Source organism: Capricornis sumatraensis, chromosome 14 (assembly GCF_032405125.1).
Source record: "Capricornis sumatraensis isolate serow.1 chromosome 14, serow.2, whole genome shotgun sequence".
Classification (NCBI taxonomy): Eukaryota; Metazoa; Chordata; class Mammalia; order Artiodactyla; family Bovidae; genus Capricornis; species Capricornis sumatraensis.
The window spans coordinates 87,126,440-87,140,360 of record NC_091082.1 but is presented as its reverse complement, the minus strand read 5'-3'; the positions used below and the strand labels follow the sequence as shown (position 1 = coordinate 87,140,360).

General features: G+C 47.2%; 1 protein-coding gene across 1 annotated transcript in view; it reads right to left on the bottom strand.

The window, feature by feature from the left end:
- The window catches only part of KDM5B (lysine demethylase 5B), a 39,702-nt gene that overhangs the window by 12,855 nt on the left and 12,926 nt on the right, over positions 1-13,921 (bottom strand). The window contains exons 8-18 of the mRNA XM_068986161.1: positions 12,932-13,090; positions 12,212-12,393; positions 10,952-11,114; positions 8,131-8,250; positions 7,099-7,293; positions 4,326-4,507; positions 4,074-4,198; positions 3,007-3,157; positions 2,775-2,889; positions 1,995-2,350; positions 874-1,012 (exon numbers count right to left, since the gene is read on the bottom strand). Of these exons, the coding sequence (XP_068842262.1) occupies positions 874-1,012; positions 1,995-2,350; positions 2,775-2,889; positions 3,007-3,157; positions 4,074-4,198; positions 4,326-4,507; positions 7,099-7,293; positions 8,131-8,250; positions 10,952-11,114; positions 12,212-12,393; positions 12,932-13,090 (1,887 nt within the window). The remainder of the gene's footprint in view (positions 1-873; positions 1,013-1,994; positions 2,351-2,774; positions 2,890-3,006; positions 3,158-4,073; positions 4,199-4,325; positions 4,508-7,098; positions 7,294-8,130; positions 8,251-10,951; positions 11,115-12,211; positions 12,394-12,931; positions 13,091-13,921) is intronic.

Here is a 13,921-nt window from a genome sequence, read left to right as displayed (position 1 = left end):
CCCATTAAGTAATTCAAAGATCTTTTTTTCTCAATAGGACCATAAGACATGGTGTTTTATGATGATAAGAGAGAAAAAGGAAAACACCCCCAGCCACCCCTTTTCACATGAAGTCCCCCAACGGGAAACAGAGGAAAACAGAGAGCGTGTCTCGTCTCCAGCCCCCCAGTCCTGTCTGACTCTCTGTGACCCCACGGACTGCAGCCACCAGGTTAAGGGACATGGTGAAGGTATATTCTGTCTATACCTTAAAAATGCTACACACGCATTTAATTTTCTATTTTAACTTATAGGTAAAGGCTCAGTAAGTACACCATCTAGCACAGAGCCGCAGATACTTTGTGCTGACTCTCTGGAGAGTTTCTCCAGAATATGCTAAGCCTCACTTCCTCTGCACTTTTAAGTCACTACCTGTGCGGTGAAAGTCCCGGACCTCACTGCCCAGTTTGGCCATGGAATCACGTATCACTACTCGCTCAGTCGCCTACTCTTCATTCTCTAAACTCCAAGCAGTTGGCAAGCCAGCGAGAGACAGCCATAACGGTCAAAGATTAGTAACTGCATTTCTCCCACAACTTCATTTTTAGCCCTTTCTCTTCAACCCCAATCAAGTGCTTAAGACTGTTGTTATGGGAGGCTCCCAAGCTCCCAGAAAAGGTTAGTGAAAGATAGCTAAGTCTTACATATTAAGCCAACTGGTGAGCACAACAGGTGGGGTGGGCAAGGGCATCTACACCGGGTAGAAGAGAATCAATCGCGTGGCCGGCCCAAACACAGGCCCCGCGCCGCGAAGCCCAGCGCACATCCCTCCACCAGCCTTCCATCCCTGCTCTTCAGAGAGGCGCTGGCATACGCGGGACTCTGGAAACCTACCTGTAGGGCCTCCGCTTCCTGAAGCCAGTCTCTGGCTCTCTGCACAGAGTCTTTCAGCGCCGCGCCGTTGGGCAGGTGTGCGGGGATCTCCTCGATCTCCTTCACCACGGCGGCGAGGCTGCTCAGTGAATGCCGAGGCCTAGAGAGCAGAAAGACTGTAGTCAGCCTCCGCGCGACCGCTCGCACGTCTCGTGGCTTACTTATCAGAGAAGTTAGAGAAACCACTTCAAAGGAAATTCACAGTTGCAAATAAACTTTTTGAAATAGCAAGTAACTACATGATATCAAATTATCTACATAAGACTAAGGCAAATAACTCAGTTCTACTTAGTTCTGATTTGACAATGGAATAACCATAAACTTCTGTTTGCAAAAGGTAGCTTAGGGGTAATTTCCTCCATGTTAAACTAGAAACGCGATCAAGACTCATACAGCTCCACTAAGATAAGTAAGACTCTCCAGGACATCACCACACCGAAGCACAAAGCCCAAAACTTCTTTGTCCTCTGATCGATGACCACTATTTCAGGATTAAACAGCAACGTCCAGAAAATAGCTATCCCTTGCACTGTATGCTGTCAGCTGCAACAGTAAAGGTCTGTTAGACAGAAAGCAAGACGAGGAGGAACCATCTTCTCCCCTCAGATGGTCAGCCGGAGCCCAGCACGCCCTCCAGGACAGACAAGGTCATGAGGCAACAGCACGAACGCTGGGAACCACAGCGCGGCCACCGCTTTCAAGGCCCTGCGCAGCGCGGGGCTCGGATGCTTCTCTTTACGACTCCTTGGGATCTCTTTCATTAATTCTGGGTTTAAACAGTTCCACTTATTTGTAAATGTTTTCTTCCCTCAAAGATGTTCCCATTGAAATCCAGGCAAATTTCATTAAACCACTTTTAGAAAATGAGTGTCCATTTGAACCATTCATTTCACGATCAGTAAATCAAGAAAAAAACATTAATCTTCTTTTGACCGAGTTCCAAAGCAGTTGCAAACATCTCAGCTAAACTTCCACACGCACAGCTCAGCTGCTGCGCCTGGGTCTCATTCTAAGCCTGTGCCCTGCCCAGCGTGGACCAAGCACGAGCCCTCCCCAGGGGAGGCGTGGCCGCGCTCAGTTACCTGGCCTTGAGGAGACTCCTGGCTTTGTCATCCCAGTGCTCTGACACTGTGAGCAGTTCCTGAAGCCGCGCCATAGCCTTCTCCACGGCTGAATACGGGGCCAGGCCCACCCCCAGGTCTATGAGACGTCTCATATCATCTAAGGTGAGGGAGCTAGGGTCCTGGCAAGCCTGCTGCACCTCCTCCAGCCAATGGGCCTGCTCCAGCCGGACACGCATCTCAGCAAGCTGGGGAAGCTCAACATCAAAGTCAAAGCTGACATCCAGCAAGTCCTGCAGCTCAGCAGCGCTGGGCATCTCCTCAGAGAGCAGTTTCTGGCTATGCTGTTGGAAATCTTCTACACGATTCAAGAGATCCTAAAAAAAACACAGGTTGTGGCATCAAAACACTAATTTCAGCAACAGGCTTCTTGCAAACGTACAGTCTTCAATGCGTATCCAACATGACCCTCTGCATCTCACTCGACCCCAGCAACAACACACATCAACATGACAGCGCATCGGCCAAACGGCGGTTCAACGAGGGGCTCGAGGCAGACGCACGGCAGCGGCGATGAGCAGCTGGCGGTCCCTGTCAAGGTGAGAATTTCCAACTGTCTCTCCACTGCAGGCCTGTTACAACCTCTTTATGAACATGTACCACTCAAGCTGCTGTTAAACACATTTGCAAATACATGTACAAAGTAACCACTCAAGAACAGGACTTCATCATGTCAACTGAGCTTATTTACAAAATACAGGATGACCACATATAGGAAGGGGGCAGCCCCCATCCGGGCACCTTCAGCAGCGGTGTCTGACTGAGGACACAGGGGAGAGCATGCAGCTGGGTCACAAACTGCCGGAGCTCATTCACGGTCAGCTGATTGTGGGATTTCCCTCCACCAGACCGGTATCTAGAGAGACAAAGGCCCAAGAAGGCTGCATGAGGACACGTGTACCAGCACCCCAGACTCCAGCCACAGCAGACTCCCCAAGAGTCCACACCCAAAGCGGGTGTGCACAGAGCCTACCTCGTCTGCCTCTTGCCATTAAGTAGCTGCTGGGCGACAGAGGCGCATTTCTCCGCGTCCTGCGTGACTAAGCGGAGGTGACGTAGAAGATCATTGTCTGGAAATTTCTTCATCTCAGATTCTTCAATCAAAGCCTTAAAGTTGACAAGGCCTAGAAACAAAAGATCACCTTTTCTGTGATCAATATATATGAACTTCTGGTATGAAATACAGAAGATGAGGTTTGATTTTATCAGCTCTTATCTATGGATATTTGCAATGCTCTCCCTCTAGTAAATTTGTTGATTTTTTTTTTGGCGGGGTTTGGGGGGCCGGTGGGTGGTGCCCTGAGAGTGGAGGGCTTTATGAAGTGCCTGGAACTGCCCTTTAATATGGACAAGTGTCTGAAACAAAGAACACCTGACTTGTCAGGAGAGCGCACATGCAGATCCTCCTGTGGCTGGAGCCACACTTTCCTCCTGCATCCATCTAACTGTAGCTGGCAGGGAACCAGCGGCTTACAGACTGATCTTGCACGTGCCCTGGAACAGGAGAGGGCAGAGTCCCCTGCTGAGCTCCAAAAAGGAAAGCAAATGAAACCACTCTGAGAGAAGAGATGTGAAGGGAAGCAGTGACTTTCAAAGGTAATAATGAGGACAGAGACTCTGACTAGAGCTAAAAAGTAATAAACTCTTCACTGACTCTTTAGGATATACTATTTGGGTCATGAACGCTAGTTTAAAAAAAAAGCAAAACAAACAAAAACTTTTTCTAAGGGTCCATATAAAATGTGAAATACTTTTGTTTCTGAGACAGAGGCGTGTAAGAGCTACTGTGGTTTGTAATAATGCTGCCTCTGTTAAGAATGCAATCTTTCAGAACTCTTACACTAAGACTTCCCTTTGATGTTTGGACATTTGCCTCATTCACTCTTGGCTTAAAACCTGTACTAAAGCTCTAAGCCTGGCTGGACAGATGAGCTCAACCAGGCTGCTTCAAGTAATGTTTGCCGATAACTGTTTGCTGACTGTATTACAATCAGCCCCAATTTGTCAATCACCAAATCACACTTTCTATATACCACATACTTTTCTTCTTATTAATCTTAGCCTCCAAAGCTTCATTCACATTCAAGGCCCACTCGTTGTAAGATTCTGCTCGAAGCTTCAGTGCGTTCATCATGGGGTAGAGGTCATCCAGAGTGTATCTGTACCTGGAAACAGAAGAGCAGGTTGGCTTTGAGATACGTGGGCCTGAAGGTAATGAGATGCCAACATCACAAAGCCTAGATTAAACATCCAGTGCTTTCCACAGGGAGAAGAGTCATTCTTCCTACTCACCTCAATTTATATTTGTAAGGAGGACAGGAACATAATTCCTTTACGTGATGCAGGCAAACAAGCAGGCCAGGTCTACAGCAGCAGGAGATGGCAGACATGAAGCATGTGGTTTTGCATTTCACACACTGACGCTCATCATCTGGCAACAGTTCAAAATCCATTCTTTCTGAATCAATCACTCCCTAAAATAAAGTGTACTTTAGAGATCGCCAAAGGATAATACCACCCACTAGCTCCCAAGAAAAACACGCAGTAGGTGAGCTTTAAAAACACCAGAGAGAACCCTACCAAAACAGAGACTGCGTGATTAAAAATGTGTGGGCCCAGTCAATGTGGGCAAGTTAACCTGTTTCACTCGGCCGGAACAATCTCTTCTGGACAAGGTAGGCCCTTATGTTTGGCTATACTGATCTGAATATGAGAACAGCTATTCACAGGCTTATAAAACTACTGAGATTAGCTGCTGCTTCTACTCAAAATTGGCCTTGCCCAAATTTGGGGTATATATAAGAGCAAAGAAATGTAAATACATTCTACTGCAGAGGAAATGCTATACAGGACTTCAGAGAATCCATTAAAATAACAAAGATAAATAAAAGGAAAGAAGACAGGGTAAGCAGAGAAGACTATCATGCAGGAACTGTGGATGGGAAGCTACTGAGTGGCCTGCTTGGCTCTTGGAAAAGGCTCGCCAATCTGTGACGCAGAGACTGAAGGCAGAATGAAGCATCTGGTAACCAAGCGTCAAGCAAGATGAGCTCTCGAGCCAGTGCATCCCTGCCGTGATGTGCACCACCTGACGACAAGCCCGTCGAGGATGCCTCTTTTGTTCTGGAAAAATTGAACTTGTACCACTTTTTCTCCTTACCTGGAACTGTCTCCAACCTAAAGCTGAGAATGCAGAGTCTGGCCAACTCATGTTTATAAACCAGCCAGCTCCTTTGTTTTACTCTTTCATTCTGTATTTCAGCCTCTGGACTATTTCACATCCTGCTCATCAGAAGTTAGGAAAAACCTAATAAATGAATTTTGGTTCTAACCTGAAATTGATTCTTAAAAAGGACTTTGTTAAGGAGATGTCTCCAAATTTTTTTTTAAAGTAAGATTAAGGATCAACTCTATGAATTTTGGTTGAGAATAAATCATATTAGTCCACTCAGTTTTAATTTGTAAATTTTCCACATCTGGAAAAAAAATTATGAGTTCTCCAAGTTGCAAAAACAAGCTGCCACTATTGACGGAAGACTTTGGTAAGACACTTAAACCCTCTGGGCACTGCTTCCAGAATGGTACAGTATCAGGGGAAGGTGAGCAAGCGGTTGTTGATTCCCAGTGGGCTCCAGGGAGCCAACATGCTAAAGAGGCACACTGAAAAATAAATCCATATGACTATTTGAGGAGACGACTGTCTCCAAAGAATCTACAAAAAAGCTGTAAGAACTATTAAGTTAGGGAAGCAGTCAGGATAGAGTATTTGAAAGTCAAATTGTATTTTAAAATACCAGCAAGAAAAAACTGGGAAAAACTCTGAAGTATTACTTATAATAGTCCCCAAAACAAGAAGAACCTAATTACAGACCCAAGAAAATGCGTGTAAAACCCGTGTGCGGTAATCCACAAAACATGGAGTGAAAGAAACCAAGAAGACCTCAGTGGGGACCTTCCCTGGTGGTCCAGTGGACAAGACTCCCCACTTTCACTGCAAGGGGCACAGGGATGATTCCTGGTCAGGGAAGTACGATCCCGAATGCCCAGCCTTTCTAGCATAGCCAAGAAAAGGAGACCTAAATAAACGAGGGGATATACTGTCCACGGATCAGAAGACTCAGTGTTGTTACAAGATCAATTCTCCCCCAAACTATCCATGAATTTAATGCAGATCCAATCTAAATGCCAACAGGCATTTTGGTAGAATCAGTAGGCTGATTCTCTACACTTTATATGGAAAAGCAAAAGGGCTGAAACAGGCAAAATAATTTTTAAAAGGAGCAAAAGTTGGAGGATTCAAATTACTTCAAGACTTATTAGAAAATTACAGTAATCAAGACCTTAAGGCATCAGCAAGAGGATAAAGGCACAGGCTAACAGACCAGAACAGAGCACAGGAGCGGCTCACACGCACCGACTCTCAGCCAAGGTGCCGGGACAGCCGATGGGCAAAGAGTCGGGCATCTTCAAGAAATGGTGCCAGAACACTTATACAGTCAAATGCAAAAACAATGACCTCAACCACAACTTGTCGTAAACAAAAACTACTTAAGAGGAGTAAAGACTTAAATGTAAAACCTAAAACTAGCAATTCTAGATGTCTACACACTAGGAAACGCTTGTGACTCAGGTTAGGGGAGAATTTCTTAGGAAGGACACACCAAAAAAGACTCATTAAAATCAAACAACAACAACAAAATATGGGAAACTGAATTTCATCAAAAGGAAAAGCTTCTGCTGTCTGGAAGACCCTGCTAAGAAAGTGGGAAGACAAACCAGTAACTGCAAGGAAATACTTGCGGACACTTAGCTGGTCAGAATAAAGAGGAGCGTCTCAACAAGCCTGTAAAAAGGGGCGCAGCAAGACAGAGCGAGCAGACGCTGCACCGAAGGGACACGCGCACGGGCAGCGAGCGTGACACAGCGCCTGCACCATCGGCCACTGGAGAGACGGAGACGAGAGCACGGTGAAGCAGTGCTACACGCCCGTCAGAAGGGTCCTGCGTGTGAGGACTGTACTGAGTGACACCCAGCGACACTCAGATGGGAGTTTCAGGAACCTTACCAACTTGCGAACAGTTTCCCTGAGCACCTTCTCGTCCTCAATCATGATGGCCATGTCTTTCTGAACAGTCGAGGCCACGACGACGTCTAGGACATCCGCCTTGGAAGCCATCTTGCAGATCATCTCGTCGTGGGAGAACACGCAGTAGCGGTGGAGCAGACGGTAATGCTCCACACAGCGTCGGCCTAAGGGCAGCTGCGCCAAAAGAGGGAAGACACGTGACGTGCGGGAGGGGACACCCGCCTGTTTCCAAAGAGCCCTGTACTACCGAACGAGCAGAGAGCACATCTCGGGTTATCACCCGTACTATACATCGACCTACAGCAGGACTCAAAGAAGCCTCGGACCTTTCAAAATCTTTGCATCTCAAAGATCTGGCTATTAGGGACCTCAATTGTAACAGGGTTTTAAAACCCAAAGTATTACTGAGGCATTACTGTCTACCACAATGTAGAATTTAATCAGAAATATGAATCTTCACATTTCCTGAAGCAACTGTGTGAAATTGGTGTGGTTAACCTACTTCAGGGAACAAAAATGCTCTAAAAACTATTATTACTGTACAGAAAATAATTAGAGGTGTAGGAAGTAGTACTGTTTTTATTAAAAAGCACTGAAACAAGGTTACAACTTATTAGCTTTAACACCACACCCACTTAAAACTAGACAGCTCTTTTTAAGTAAATGAAAAGTATTAATACTAATATAAAAATGCAATTTACAACCATCTAAAATCAAGTATCATTAAAAATTACTGTGTTTGGAAAATTTAAGTCAATGTACAGTCTTCAGACTGGGAATGTTTGTTGTTGGTTTGTAATGAGACATGAGCTTCAAGCAAAACATAGCTCAACAGACTCTTCACCAGGTCCTGGGTTCACACTGCGGGCTAGTGCCTTCTCCTGCTGGAAGGTGCCCGACTGGCGGACCTGCCGTCTCAGCAGCAACTGGTTTAAGCAACTAGAAAGTCTATACCACTTCTGCAGGAAAACCAGGACATGTCAAAAGGCTCACTAGGTCATAATTACACACCCAATCAACAGTGCAGAAGTTAACGGCCTCAGCAAAATTGAAACCTTGATTGAAACCGCTGTGGTAGGCTCTTGGAAACGTGATCACAAACTCCCCAGCACACTGATTAGTTCGGTAAACCTAAAGAGACAAAAATTGGAGATTTTCAGTGACATTTCTCATGAAAGACACTCTGGACACAGACTATCAGATCCAGAAAGGGCGGGCCAACAAGTGTGGTGGGTATTGCCTAGAGATACTTGTTTCTGCCACAAGATGGAGTGGTTACTCAGACTTCCAGGTGTGTAAGTATCTCAAGAGAAAACAGCTTACACAACAACCTGGCTATATCCAGGATCAGGACACACCCTTCTAAATAGTATCATAAATGAAAGAGGATCTCCTACCACCCATTAAAGAAATTCCACTCTATTTCAAGGATCTCGTTCCATACAGAACTCTTCCTGATTTGGGCCTCAAACTTAACCCCCGCCAATTCCTCTTTTCCAACTGTTCTCACCCAAAAAACACCCACACTGTTCTAGGCACAAAATCCTCATGCTGAACCAACTATTATGTAATAATAACATCAAGGGCTTCCCAGGTGGCACAGTGGTAAAAAAAAAAAATCTTCCTGCCAATGCAGGAGACACAGGAGAGAGATGCGTTCGATCTCTGGGTGGGGAAGATCCCCTGGAGTAGGAAATGGCAACCCACTCCAGTAACCTGCCTGGGAAATCCCGTAGACAGAGGAGCCTGGTGGGCTGCAGTCCACGGGGTCGCAGAGATGGACATGACTGTGCCTGCACACACGCGCCTCCCCCAGCAGTTCTCCAAAACGCACTTCCCAGACCAAGAGCAACATCAACTGGCCACCTGCTGGAACCAAGCTCCCCAGCGCCAGGCAGGCAGGCCACGAGGACAAGCAGTTCCCGGCCGAGGCCCAGCCCCGTGCTGCAACACGCTCTCAGGGCTCCGACAGGCCAAGTGTGAGGCCACTAAGCACCACACAGCCCTGTCACCAGGACTGCCTCCTCCCTCCCCGACTCGGTGCCACACACACTACACTTCTTCAGGGCCCCACACCTGGGCTTCAATGCCCTCGTGAGCCCTTTCCGGTTCACCAGAGTTGACACCGTTGTCAAACCACACCACCCTTCCATTGTCTGTGTAAACACTATGTCTTTTCTCTTAGACTGTGGGCCCTAAAATGCACAGTGTCATTCATCTGCCTCTCTAGATCCAGAGTCTAGCCCCATATGGGTTACTCAGCTATTAAAGGACTGGGCTGGAGGTCTCTTCTAAAGCCAGCTACCAGCTCATCCCAGTGCTTAAAATTCCTTCACAGTCAAGTCTGCCTGCAGTGCACGAGACCTGGGTTCGATCCCTGGGTTGGGAAGATCCCCTGGAGAAGGAAATGACAACCCACTCCAGTATTCTTGCCTGGAGAATTCCACGGACAGAGGAGCCTGGTGGGCTATAGTCCATGGGGTCACAAAGAGTCAGACATGACTGAGTGACTAACTTTTGCCTTTTTTTTTTTGCAAAGCAAATCAGAAAGGTCCATCAGTGTGGGGTGGGAAATCAATACGGAAAATGCCAACAATGAGGTGATGGTGGTGTTTTGATGGCTACTGGTCCTTATTTTCTAAGCTTTGGCCCATGAATATTCGAAGATCCTTTAAAGAAAAGTCCTCTTCATCTGCCCAACTTACTAGCTTGTGAACCCAAAAGCATGAAATGGAGATCATGAGATCAAGAATTTCTCTTAACACTGTAAAGGTATCATTTACACTCGCCTGAGCTAACTAAGTTGGATTCTCCAACTTTATACATTTCAATCTGGCCTGCCAAAATGTCTTCCGAGTTTCCACTGAAAGGAAGTCAGTAAACAAAAGTGTCACTTTGTACAGAAACCTCATAGGAAAAAGCATACAGCACCTTTCAGTCTACAGTGGGAGCCCTGAAATCCAAGCTCAAGACCTTGAAATGAATTTTCTATTTTTGTTGTTGTTCTTTGAATTTTCTCTTAAACTAAGCTTAATTGGGGGGCGGGGGGGGGGGGCGTAGTGTTTAAGATCCACCAGGAAGTCACCGTTTCAGTTCACCATTCAAAACCAGGGTCAGGCATATTCGATACTTTCTAAAGTAGGAATGGCGTATGAAGGATTCACACACACAAGTTTAGATCTAATTTATAACAGAACCTAGCCATTTCCATAGTGAAAGTGAAAGTCGCTCAGTCATGTCCGACTCTTTGTGACCCCATGGACAGTCCATGGAGTTCTCTAGGCCAGAATACTGCAGGGGGTAGCCTTTCCCTTCTCCAGGGGATCCTTCCAACCCAGGGATCGAACCCAGGTCTCCCGCATTGCAGGCAGATTCTTTACCAGCTGAGCCACAAGGGAAGCCCAAGACCACTGAAGTGGGTAGTACCACAGTAACTCACTCACACTAACAAGACTCATTTTCTAAGGTTTTTGCTTTGCTGCTTTGAAGAACTAAAGTTACAAACTAAGTGACAGTTTAGAAAGCAGGAATGGCGCTGGCCACAGCCTAGGAACATACTATGAACTGAACACTGGAGAGGAGGGAGGAGGCGGCCCCACACTCACTATGACAAAACGAGGCTGCTCGGCAAGCTAGTCAGCACTTGTACCAGACCAGCTTTTTTCACGGTGTTTTGAGGATCCAGTCCCACTGGCTTAATGCAATTTTGTACGAAATTACACCACACAGTTATTTCTACACAACCAAATCAACTGCATAAAGTCGCAGGCAATGGGGAGAAAAAGAAGTGGGGAGTTAAGTCTGGGTGGCAGGAGGATTGACGCAAACATACAGGCACTTCGTGAGTCATCAGGGTGTTGGGGTTCATGATGGTGACAAGCTGGTGGAGAAGGTCGGGCTGGGAGATGAAGAGCTCTGGGGCCAGCTTCTTCATCACAGTCTCCAGCTGCTCGGCGGCATACCCCGGAACTCCGTACCAGGTCTTTGGCTCACCCCTAAAGCAGTAAAAGCAGAACAATCTCAAAAAACACATGATATTTCAGCGGCTTCTTACAAATCAACCAGCAAATATCCATGCAAACAAAATGGTTCACCAGTTTCTATTTTTAAGATCTTGCTTTGTAAGGCAATGTTCAAACTGAAGCAATATCCCCAAGTGTCACCGGAAGTATGACCTGAACACAGTGAGGCGCTTTGCCTCTTCAAGTGTAAAGTCTGAATATGGGAACTCCACCTGAGGCCCCCCTTCCCTCCCATTTTACCTGACCCTTCAGAAAGCACAGGGATCGCGCATCCTGAGAACATAAGGCATCATGTGAGCAGAGGTGAGGTGGCGGCCACGGCTGCCCACAGCGGCTAACGAGGGACAGCAGCAGCCCACGTCTTCCCTTCCCTTGCCTGCGCTGCTGGAGGAGTGAAACCCAACTCCAGGGAGGCACTTCCACAGAGCTCTCATTCTTCCAGAGCACAGTGACCTGTCAGCCAATCAATCTGTGACAGCCTATGAGGTGTGGTGAACACCTCCACTCCACAGCTTGAAGTGCCTGCTTGGGGAACAGGACTGGTGCTCTGCCCATAGAGGGCCAACTCCAAGTCCTTGTGTGAGGAGTTATATCCCCTCCCGCCTCCTCCCACCACAGGCACGCGAGGAGGCGGCCCACTCCACCTGACACAGAAGTCGGTCCTCGGCCAGCCCTCAGAAGCGGGTGGCTCCGAGAACCTAGAGCAACCGTGGGCCCTGAGCCCTGTCCCTCATCCAAGGGGGCTGCCGAGGCTGCCACTGCCACCCAACGGGAACAGTGCTCTCTAGACTTCTTGTGAGTAAAGACTTCTCTGAGGGTTAGAGAAAAACTGCCTATCTTCGCACCAAAACCCATGAGCAAGCTCAGGGCTCCGTGGACTTCATATGGATTCTTAAGAGCCTTTGTCTCAGCATGTCAGGCTGCTTGTTCCAACAGCTGTCAACAAAAATCTTAAGGAATAAAAAATTCATTACTCTTCAGACAGAGTTAAAGGGTGTGTCACAGTTAAGAGGTGGGTACGTATTCCAGCCCAGCTGGCATGCTCTTCATAGGCTCTCTGGGCTCCTCACCAATGCAGGTAGTTAATCGAGTAGCTCCAGTGGTCTTCAATGTGCCAGCAGAAGGAAGAGAAGCACATCCCCACGTAGAGCCAAGGGAGCTTCATGCCGCATATGTCAGCAGTGATGTGAGCAAGCACAGACTGCTCCATCACGGGCATGTTGTTCAGATTCCAGCCACTATCAAGATACTCCTAAAAATAAGGAGATTAAAAAAAGGATAAAGGTTTAGCTCTAACATGCTAACAATTTGGAACTCCACTGGTTTCAAAAGGCTGGCTGTAAATAGTCTTCAAAATTAAGAGAATGGGGGTGGGGGGGGGTAATTTGTGGGGGAGAGGAGCGGCCACTGTGCCTACTTCCTGGATGCCCATCGATTACTTCTGCCCAGCTTTGCACCTTATGTAAGTGGGTACACACACACACACACACACACACACACACACACACACACACACACACACACACACACACACACACACACACACACACACACACACACACACACACACACACACACACACACACACACGTCTGATCCCAGTGCCTCATGTTTTCTTCAGAAGGAGAAACTAAAATTATTGAATCTGAAGGCAAAGGGAGGTAAGTGATTCTCCCATATCATCTAGGATTCTTATTTTTCTGTGAATTCTTTCTTCATTAATTGAAACCGACCAGCTCTAAGGGCATCTGCCTCCTCCTCCAAGTCTCGGCGCTCGCAGCTCAGCTCACCTCCTCCTCGGGCGAGAGCTTGACTTTCCCATCTCGGACAGGGAAGCCACTGCCGAACTCCTTCGAGGCAATATCGGCTCCATATTCCACGGTGACATCCTCTTCAATAGTGCTCACTAGTCGCCAAAATTCCTTCTCTACCAGTTCCGTGGGAACCATCTATAAACAAAACAGTGAGGAACAGAAGAAAGTGGCTTTCCGCAGCTGCTCATGGCCCGTGAGCAACCTAAGTATCACAGGGTAGGAGGCTGAGGAAAAACAGTCCCTAACATCCCAAAGGGCTCCCCAGGTGGGTCAATGGTAAAGAATGTGAATGCTGATGCAGGAGACACAGGTTCGATCCCTGGGTCAGGAAGATCCCCTGGAAGAGGAAATGGCAACCCACTCTAGTACTCTTGCCTGGAGAATCCCGTGGACAGAGGAGCCTCGGGGGGCTACAGTCCATGGGGTTGCAAGGGTTGGACAAGACTTGGCACGCATGCCATGTCCCAAATGCACAACTGGCCCGTCTGCAGCACAGATGTGAACATTATCTTCTTAAAAACACTCTTATAACCAGAGTATGAGCTGAAAATCCATGCTCCTCTATCAACAACCCGGCCCCCACCGTACAAGGGGTCAAGGAGAGCAAAATGCTGCGATTTAAGAATTGGAGGTGTTTTTCTGTTTTCAGAAATCCAAAACACAACCTGGTTGACTATTGTTTAGTAACAATGGTTAGCTGTGTTTGAATGATGCTTTATCTTTTGAGATGCGTCTGATCACGTCACCTGAATCCACATTCTCACTCTCTGCACCTGACCTGGCAGAGAGTGATGCGGGCAACCTCAAGGTAAAGATAGGCTGCCGTGATTTTGCAGCTGCAAGCTCACATGTAAAGAGCCGCCAGGAATGTAAAAGAATGCTTAAGGTCTGCTGTTCATCTGATATGAGGCCAGAGGCCAGTCTCTAAGTCCTCGTTTCAGTGAAATAAAAAGCCAACCACAGATA